We start from the raw sequence: 10,978 nt of genomic DNA on the forward strand, positions 1-10,978 counted from the left end.
GTGGTAGCTATGGTTACCAGTCCATAGTTATACCACAGTGCAGGGCTTGTTCATAACAGCAATCCACAAGTCTACAGCAACCCAGACTCAGCCAGTAATATTGTGAACTAAGTTGTAGTAGATTTGGCTAGACATTCAATCACTTTTCAGGCAATGGAAAGGAAATTAACAGTCTAAGTAATTGATAGCCATGAGAAAAATCTGGCACAGATGGCATATTAAACAAAAGCAGCTTTTGTGCTGTAATAGTTTTATATTTACATTCTTGACTCATTAAAGATATATTATAGAAAATGATACTTCATAGGACTTGTATATATATGCATATATAACAGCTGATGGCTTGCATCGGAATAAATAAATAACTGAATAACTAAGTTCATTACCAGATATTGTGTTTCTGATACATGATTTTTCATATATGCAAGTCACCACTTGATGCTGAAGCCATTACTGGATGAACTGACATGTGTGAACCAGTGTTGGAGAAAGGCTTAACAACATAGGGAAAACTTTAAAACATGCTTCCAAACATCTCGTATCTGAAAATATTCAGAGGCTTTGCAATGGAATGCAGTCTCCCCCCTCCTGTCCCAGGGATTCTTTCTCCTGACCCTCATGCACTAATAGCAAATCTTTCAAAGGGATCTCTTAATTACCTATGATCATACATAGCAGCAAAACATTGCATTCAAGTTTGAAGAATTAGCTGAAATAAAGTCCCAATCGAAACATTACCAGTAACCAGTACCAAACATTATCAGTAACTGATAATGGACATATGTGAATGAACCATGATCATTTAAACCTTTTGCCATAGAAATGTTCCCTGACAGCTTTGAAGACTGAAATGTTTTAAAATAGAGAGCATGCCTTTGAAGTCACAACAATATGAATTACTTTGGCAGTTGACATGGGAAACAATTAGTGTCAATTGCAGCTAAAAATTGAAATAATTTTCTATAGAGGCATTTTAAAGTCTGTTTGCACATTTAATATTCTTGATATTAATATTCTGTTTGCACATTTAATATTCTTGATAAATACAGCAGATATGGCACTGCTGGCTTTGGAAAGCTGCCAGTTCTCCAGGGTATAGCTGTATATAACTAATTACTTACCTGCTGTAACGACAACATTATACCATGAATTTCAAGTCTGTAAGGCTGCATAGTTAGAGATTCAAACTATGCATCAGTGAAATGTAACTTTTTGTTTTTATTTTTAACAGAATGCAGTAGTTTTATTCAAAGAGCTGTGTGGCCTCTCTCCTGTAGCAAACCTCATGCAGTGCATTCTGGCAGTATCTGCACGCTTGGTGAGATCTGATAATACACCCTTGGTAGTAGTGAATCTCAGTGATCAATATCCCTCGATGGAATTACAAGGGATTGTTCCAGAAGTCTTGAAAAAAATTGTAACAGCATATGAAACGGTAAGTGGTCCTTCGTCTCTTTTCACTTTGAAAACTGTTTTTAAACAATATCATCATTCAAAATGTCAATCAATTCTGCAGCATCTTTCTGTACTGTTCTTCCCCACTCCTGTGTTGCCAACAAGTTATTCTTGAAGATCATTCTTATGAAGAAACAGGATTCAAGAAGGTTTTCACAGTCCATGGAGTCATAATACATTTATTGAGCCAATTCAAAGTCCATAAAGTACTGTGCAGGATTTGAATTGGCCTAATCAAGTTATTACAGTGATGCGAAGTTGAGTGTGTAGCTGTGTATCTGTATGGAGCGGGGAAGGGGGGGGAACAATGCTATTTTAGGTTTTTCAGAGGAACTGAAATTGTAGAGATTAACAAAAGCTGTGACTTTAATCAAGTCAATAATTGTATTCCTTGCACTTTTGTACTGGTTAAGCTTCAGGTGTTTCTTAATTTAAGAGAAAAATTACATATTACGTTATTTTTAAAATTCTTAGCTTTATGAACAGAATCTGAAATATAAATAATTTACACTCTCTTTTGAAACCTGTGATGAATCATAAGGTTCAAATCCATTTTTGTAGCTACTTTTGCAAGCTTAATACCTTTTATATGGTTTGAAAAACTTTTATATATTCTTAAATGTATCAAAATGTAAATATCTTGCATATGGTACAAATAGTTATTTCATTACATGGCAATAAGCTGGATTTTATAAACATGTTAAAATATCCAGCATTTATATAAAAAAACACAAACTGCTATTTGGCAAACCACTACTTTGCAAACATAATGATTAGATTGTTTTTAAAATATGCAAACAAACAATCACTTTCAGCTCTGGACTCTGTTTAGCAAATATTTGGGTGGGGGCTAGAAACTTAATTCTTGAAATTGCTTGTGAATTATTAGATATATATTTTCCTGGCAGGCATGGGCAAAGTGAAACATGGATCTGTAAAAGGAGGTAGAAGTTCAGATTCAGTTAAAAAGCATGGGGAAAATGGTACAATGACCTATATGAAGTAGTCAAGGAAAACTTCAGGTGGTAAGAAATACTGTTTTGCAGGTGTATTGATATTTACTAGTAAATTATACTGACAAGTATTCTCAAATTACCTTATTAAGTATCTTAATAAGAAAATATAAACTCTCATTTTTGTTTTTGATACCCGCTTATGCACTTGTGTGCAGTTTTTTCTGTGTTAACAGGTAGAAGAACAGGCATTTCCTTATGGAATGTTTTTTTTAAACAAACCTTGGTTACCATATTAAGTGCAAAGGCTATCTCTGGTTTACTTTGTTGTTCCATTTGGTATATACCTCATGGCTAGCATGGATGTTCTCAAACATATAACTAATGCAGGATCAGTCATTCTTCACTAAATACATTGATTTCATATTTAATTTTTCTTTCTCAGAAATAGCTCTATGGCAATAAAAACAAAACTAAACCCTTTCAGTGCTAGTGGAAATGCTCAATGCTCTTGTTCGCTTTTAATTTGGAGGAGAGAAAGCTCTTTCTTTACTGGGTAACTAGAGGATTCAGTATGTCTGCTGAATTAGCTATAAAAGGGTGAGATTATCTTCAGTCAAAACAACCACCATCACCTCCAGACCAAATTATTACTAGAATAAATTTAAAAAGAGAAAAGACATACTACAGGATATTGAAGCAGAATGTGGGCTGTAGCATAGGAGAAATGTATAATTATTAACAAATTTGTGTCAGGTGACCAAACATTTAAGTTCATTAAAATGCTTCTAGATAGTTGATTATACGCTTACCCATAGAACTATGAACAATAACATATTTCTCTACAATTTTTAATATGTGTTGTAGTATAGAAATCATTCAGTAGCATTTGTGTATTTGTCTCAGGCTCTTGAAACCTGGACTAGTGGAACACTGGCAAATAATTTCTGACTGGGATGCCTTAATAGTGGGGAAGTGCTGGATACATGGGCCATAGAATCAGACATTGCTATTACACTGAGCTGAATGCAAATTATTTGTGATTGTAGAAATTTAGAATGTAAAATGATATTGCCCTACATATCATTCTCTAAATAAAATTAGGGTTCCTGGTTTGGTGTACTTTTTTGAAAACTAGTTGAATGGTAGAATGGTTTTGGCAAATCTGGAATCAATTAAAATCATGCAATCAAATCTGGGAAAGAGCTGAGTGTAACCAAACTGGATTTGAGAACATGCCCCATTCCAAACCCATATCAGATACATGTTCAGTTCCTGGTATAAAGCAATTGCAATCCTTGTTTCTTTGTAAGAAAACATAATTATTATACAATGGTTATACCTCTTTCTCATCATGGTGCAAGACCTCATGCACGATCCTGCATTTCTTTGAAAATATATTAAAACATAGCCCTCCAGCTGAAGCTTCCATAAACTAAATGCATGATATAGAAGAAGAAAAGCAAGGATTGTGAGAAAATGTAGCAAGTTTGCTATGGCATCTTTAAATAATTGAAGTAAGAAACTTGCTGTTAGGCTGCTTCACTGAAATCAGAATGGCCTTTGTAGGCTCTGCCTTGAATCTGGCTGGACTTGTGCAGTCCAGAACATTCAAAGAACTTGAAACTAGTTCTAAACTTCTGGTTTAAAACTGTGATTTATATCTATGAAAAACCATATGGTATGTTTCAGTCTACCTGGTTCCATCTGGCTGGGAGATGCTACGAGTTGAAGTCCAGCACATCTGAAGGGCATCAGTTTGAGGAAAGCTGGTATACATAGTCTTCAAATGCATTAGAAATGTCATCCTCTTAGACCTTGCCCAAATGGTGGAATATGGGGGGAAAGTATTTAATTATAAACATAAGTAACACCCAGAAGCTTTGCTGTCTTACACTGGTAATTTTAGACAGCACTTAAAGCAGTGGAAAGATCAATTACACTTCATTATAAATCTGCTTTGACTATCTAGGCCTAACCACAGCTGGTCTGTAATGAGGTTACTATTGATTGCTGTCGTGTTTGCAGGTTCTTTTCTTTATGAGCTGCCACTGAAGTTGGCATAAACAGCTTCTCTTAACTGAAGGCTTGTACTTTACCAACCCTGGAAGTTACTGGTGAAATCATTTTTTATACGAATGAAGTTGATAGGCAGTCACTTTCAAGTTTTCTTGATACATTTTACCCATTGTTACTAACGTAATATAGAGTCTACAAATCACAATACACTTACCACACAGTAAGTATAAGATCAATGGGTCTTTCCCCAGGCAAATGGATTGAGGCATATATCCATAATATTTTCGTGTGGCAGATGACAACTTCTTGGAAGACTAGTATTCTGAAATGTGCCAAAACTTGAGATGAATAAAGTAAGTGCCAAAGCTTGAGATGCACAAAGTAAAGTAAATAGATCTTTGGCCATTCTCATCTCATTTTGATCTCTATAAACACATGAATTACTTATGAAGCACCAGTCTATATAAATGGCTTCTGTTCCCCATGACAGTTCTCAGATTTTTGTAAATGGTCCAGAAAACTTTAGTTGTTGGGATGGTATAAAAATGAAAAATATACTATTGCTATTTGGTTTGGGGGATTTTTCAACTGGTCAGCATCATTTTCCCATACTCAGTGTTTGCATAGATAAACAGATCCTGAGGTCTAGCTCCTTATAACACTTTACATTTGTGCCCAGATGAGCCCCACGTCTGAAAAAATGGTGTCTAGGTCCACAGAACAAGTGTGTTTTATTTTACATGAACAGCGCAATAGAGCTGACAAAAGACTTGTTAATTCCCAGCTCCAGTTCAGTTTTATCATTAGGTCAGAGCTTCCTCTCTGCCTTCCTGCTTCACTCAACCCACTCAACCTGTGTATGCCTTCCTAACTCTTACCATCTTATTCTCGTTAGGGCTGCCTGATTTCTAGGTCCTGTTGTAGTTCTCATATTTTTGGATGGGCCAGTTCACATATTGTTGAAAGTATGCCTTTGTGTTTCCTCAGAATGTCAAATATGTTTTCTTAGAAGGTCAGTCACAAGTTTTGCATAACATCGAAGCAGAGCTGCATGAATTCAACCAAAGCAAATAGTTGATGTAGACCTGTTTAGATTCACCTATAACTTTTTTCAAACAACACATAATAGAAGTGGTCAATATGTGGTGGAAATGTAGGACACCATCTTTTGTGTAACTGTGAGGAGATGGTTTCTCTTCCAGTTTGGGCTCCTGTTGTGCTTGCAGAAAAGCAAAAAGAATAAATCCACTATCAATTTTATTTGTCATAAAAATTAAAGGGCAATGGCATAGGGTGATAAAAAATAGGTGTGTTAATGCATGGGCTATTGCAAGAATCACTAAGAAAAGGCTTAATGTTTCTGCTTTCAATACTGGGTGTTAATGTAGCTCCCTCACACCTACCAGACCACTTAGGCTGACCTACTTGGCTAATGCAGTGTGTCCAAAGAACATCCTGGGTGAATACAGTTCTGTGTACATTGGACTTCTCTCCCACCACGTACACTCACACAGTGAACTAAAACCAAAGTGTAGAGCAGGCATGCCTACAATTCAGTATCCAAATATTTAGGAGCAAGGCCACTGAAACGTGAACAAATCACCAGGTTTTTCATGCTGTTTTACACCAGCTGAAATGCTCAGTGCTAGGGTAGATATTGTGCATGCAGAAGGACTCCTGTCCAAAGCCCTGGACTCACAGCCAGTTAGTGTGATTAGTTAGCACTGAGCTGGAAGGCCTAATTTCATACAAGGCAAAGTTCTTGTTCCTACGTGGATTGCTTGCCATGTCTGACAAGTGCTTTTGTGTCTATTTGGTTGTACCAACTTTGTGTGCAAAAGTCCCAACTGTGAGTGTGCAGGACTGACAGTTTAGTGTTTTGTTTTTTTAGTTTGGAGGTAGCCTCATGGGCCAACTAGTCCAATCCCCTGTCCCATGACAAATCCAGCCTTACTTCTTCTTGATAGTGTCGTAGAAGTCTCCGTCTGTACTGAATAATCTGTTTCCTTTTGTATAGACATCACTTTTTATTTCTAACTCATCACTAAACATTTTGTGCAGCCACTTTATTAGACGTTTCTCAATTTTCTTGCTCATTGGAATTGTTTGCGATACTGCCAGTTTTTCAGGAACTGTCACCCTTCTTGGACTTCTGCACTGTTGTGGAATCTTGCCTAGCATTTCTTTGTGCTTATTAAAACCAGCTTTCCTAAGTCCAGTGTGTCTGCAGGGCTAAGTTCACTTTTAGAATCAAGAATTGCAGTATTACATGTCACTTTTCCACTTCTTGACTCTCTGTTGAATTTAGATGTTAATGAGATGTTTATACTGTACTTGAACCTTGTCTTTATTGTTGGGTGCCTAGTTTAATTTGCTGCAAGGGCTATATGTATCTGATTGAATGGTCCATAATGTATTCAGGCATCAACACTGTAGCTTTCATGAACTTGATGGACTTAAAGGTCTGGATCATTTAGGATTTTGTAGCATTTTAATCCAAATATTGCTTATAAACATGCTGAGTAAAAGTGGAAATTTATGATAACTTTCAATCTGGCAGAAATTATAGCACCATATCAGAGTAAACATGATGGTTTTTCTGCATCCCTTGCTGGTAGCTGTGATTCATTTTAAGGCTGAGGATACAAGTGGCATCTGAGAGGTACATCTACCACTCTGCTTTACCACCCAAAAGAGCAAGGAAGTGGTGAAAGATGCACATGATCATAGAAGAATGGAGTGTCTTCTCAGGCATGTGCCTGTTTCCATCCCTCTTCCAATATATCACTGAGAAAGTGGGGGGGTGGGGTACAGGCCACAGAATTGGATGTAATTTCTTCCTTCTCCTGTTTCCTTTCTCTGTTAGCCTGAAGCCCTGCAGCAGAAAGATTTCCAGTTTGCGTTCAGTTACAAATTTGCCTAAGGAAAAATCAACCTTTTTCAAACCCATTTTCGGTGAACATTGCTGTTAAGTATGATTTCCTGGTCCTAGTTCTAAAAATAAGTTGGTTTGCAGAGTTACTGAAACTCTGCAATTGCTGTCAGTAAAATGAGGCAAATGAAAATGGTTTTGCAAATGAGATATAGTTAGCATGATACCCAGCAGTCAGAAGGGTCTTTTGATACCAAGTTATTTACAAATGTTTGCTAATATTTTTCAATATTGCTATTTTCAGAAAGTGTTTTAAAACAAAGCACATTATTTTAAGTGCAGGAAAGGTTTTTTTTCCTCACACTGTCACAGGTTTCAGTAACTTTACAGTCCGTTGAATGTTTGGGTTACGTAGCACTATGAATTCTTAGCTGGGAAGAAAACTACCAAGACTAAGGAAAGATGGAGCAGTACCTATTCTTAAAGCTGTTGCTGTAGCAGATAAATGTTTTTAATAAAAATCTTTTCAGCTGCACCAGTTGATCTTGTGCACACCCACATCCATATTATACCACTTTGCAGATAATGTATCCATGCAAAAGTTTTGGGATGATATGCTGAAGTGTTCCAGCGAACACATTTGGAAAATCCCACTCTTGTTATTCAGCTGGGTCAGAATACATGCAATTATTGTTCTATTATCAGGAAAGGTTATTTGTTGTTTGCTTCTTCCATGGTGTGTTTGATCCAAGCCCTAAAAATGTACAGCTCTAAGATGTGCAATATGGACGTGATAATTAAGTAGTGCTAGTAAGTAGACCTTTAGGACAGCTAATGGTTACTTCTCTTAGCCTCAAGGTTCAGTGATACCGGCATGGGTGATGACATACACAGATGGATGAATTAATTAATGAGCATTTAAATCCATGAGGCTGTGGGAGCAGGGTATAGCATATGATGCTTAAAGGAGGCTACATGCATACTTCACGAACGCTTTTCAGATCTGTGCTGTGCCATGGGATTAGAAAGAAAGGGGACCAGATCAGTCCAGAAAATTTGCAACCTGTTCTGTTGGGTTTGGAGCAGTACATAGAGTAGTTTTGAGGTGAAGCAGCAAGACGCCAGCAAAGGTAAAGTGACATCAGTGAATGGGTGTAAAGGACCAAAGCATTTTGAATGTGCTCCAAGAATCTTGGAAGAGACAGTGAAGAAATAAGTAAATTTCAAAGCAGAATGAATATGGGGGATTACACTTGGATTTTATGTAATTGGGGAAATGTGGATTTTGAAGTTAAGTTTATGGTGATCAAACTGGGAAATAAAGCTATAGACTGACATAATGCTGTATTGAGAACTATTGTAGTGAAATTTAATTACAAAACTAACTTACAGAACTTGGTTCTTTAACTTGGTAGCTTTGTAAGTCCATGTTAAAACCTGAATGAATTGGTGAGCTCAACAAAATATTAATAAAACATTACATAAAATAATATTTAGGTAGTGTTCTTATTTTTTAAATCTTATTTTCTAAATCTTTTTCCTTCTGTACATTATTTATAAAATGTATGACTTTTTTTACACTATTGAGCACTAATCCCTGTATTCTGCCAGTACTAAATACCATGAACATAATGATAATCATCATCATAATAGTTTACTATTAAAGGCAGTATTTTAAATAAACCACAGCTAAACTGTAGATGGCATTTTACACCCTGCTGTAAAATAGAGTGCGACAGGCCATCTGCTCCTGTCTTTCGGGCACTGGTCACAGTTTGCCACCTTGCGCATCTCTGGGTGTGGGTTCTGTGTGGCTATATAAAGTTTCTCTCACTTGGCTCTGAGGCACTTCTTGCAGTGCTGTGGCCTCTCTCCACTTCTTCAATTAAAACTATGTCTTTGCTCTACCTGACCTCCTTTTCATTTGCTAGAAAATTGATTGGTGACCTCACACCCTGTTTACTTGACTTTAAGAGGAATGTTGATAGCTTTCTATCCTGGCAAGAAATTGTCAGCAAGATTCAGACTTAGATTTCCATGAACACACACACACACACACACACACAGGGCCAATCTGTTTTAAAAATTTGAATGCTTACTCATGCACGTGCTCACTCTCTCTCTCTCTCCTGTGCACGCATGTGTGCACACACACATGCAAAACATAGTATATAGCCTTTATATTCAGGAAATAATTATTACACAGACTTGCACATTGATAGATGATCTGACAGCAGGATGACTAGAAATTTTTTTTTGTATATAAAAAAAGTATAAATAAAAACCACTTATACTACACTCTGAGTAGCGGGCTGGATAGATCGGGGGTCTGACTCCTGATTGTATATGTTCATTTGTATATTTAAACAAGTTACTCTGTTTTTACAGATGATACATGCTATCAAGACTGTGATAGAAAATGCAGATAATGTATATGAAAAAATAGTTCAGTGCCAAAAATCAGGTAAGGACAATTATGATTCTAAAAAGGAAATAAGTGTTAAAATTTCCTGCCTTTGGGTGATGTAAAATATTTCTTACGTTAAACATCTGAAATTTGTATAAATTCCAAAACTGATTAAATGAATTACTTCTTGCTTTTGTGTTTCTAGATTTCAAAGTTGTGGAGCAAGTGTTTACACAGAGTATTACAGTAAATAGCTATTAACTGCTGTTTAGTTACTCTTTTCTTTTAATGTTCCATTTGAACTTTTTTTGGCTAAATGTAACATTTAGAAGTATCTTGCCAAGGGTCACAAATTAGTTTAATTGGGATAAGGATCAAGTCTGTTTAATGCTTGAGTCTGTTTAATGGCCAAGACAACAAGTGTTAACTAGGACAGTGATTATTTTAGCAGCTTCCACCTGACAAGGCAAAGTTTAATAACATCTTTAGTCGTATATGATATAGATCATGCCCCTTTAAATTGTTTCCATCTTTTATTTTACTAAACAGCAAAACCATGCCAGATTTAATTTTAACTAGAGATGGATGGATGGATGCCATTTGGCAACAATATATATACTGGTGTGTGTTGTGAGCCAGGAGGTTTCACATTATGGGTTCATTATTTTCCACATATTTTTTGTGTTTGTAAAGGTAAAACTAATACTTGCTAGACTGGTGAATTTCTCATACAATGAGACGGGTGACCCCTAAAATAATTCATTTTGCAGTTCAGTTTGAACCTATGAACATTATGTTTATCCTGACAAGAACGAAGATGTCCAGACAATGTTTTCTTGGTTCATCTCGGCTTTTTCCAACCTGGTATCTTCCAGAAGTTTTGGACTAAAATGCACAGAATTCCTGACCACAGGCCATGCTGTCTGGGGCAATGGGAGTTGAATTCCAACTCATTTGGAGGACACCACATTAGGAAAAGCTGGTCTGTCAGGATTGGCAATATCGCAGAACAACCTTTTGAGTGGCTCATAATTCTTATCTACCTGATGCAGATTTGTCTGAAAAGCAGAGTCCCCCATTTAAGGCCAGTACTCTGGATGCTCCCCAAGAGTAAGCCTGACTGAAACCATTGTGAGTTGCATTTGGATAGGCATGCATAGAATTACAGGTTTAAAGTATCAGTGGGACCACATATTATTTCAGTTAAACAAAGAATGGCATATACATTGGAAGTGGTTTTCATTCGTGGTGCATTCTCATTGGTCAGTGTAA

At 36.5% G+C, this 10,978-nt stretch overlaps 1 protein-coding gene across 2 annotated transcripts in view; it reads left to right on the forward strand.

Moving 5' to 3' along the window:
• PLCL2 (phospholipase C like 2) overlaps positions 1-10,978 on the forward strand; it is a 76,637-nt gene that overhangs the window by 53,837 nt on the left and 11,822 nt on the right. For both annotated transcript variants that reach the window (XM_044449371.1, XM_044449372.1), the window contains 2 exons: positions 1,232-1,435; positions 9,688-9,763. In XM_044449371.1, coding sequence (XP_044305306.1) covers positions 1,232-1,435; positions 9,688-9,763 — 280 coding nt within the window. The remainder of the gene's footprint in view (positions 1-1,231; positions 1,436-9,687; positions 9,764-10,978) is intronic.

This window comes from Varanus komodoensis, unplaced genomic scaffold (genome assembly GCF_004798865.1).
Source record: "Varanus komodoensis strain SLA01 unplaced genomic scaffold, ASM479886v1 scaffold58, whole genome shotgun sequence".
Taxonomy (NCBI): domain Eukaryota; kingdom Metazoa; phylum Chordata; class Lepidosauria; order Squamata; family Varanidae; genus Varanus; species Varanus komodoensis.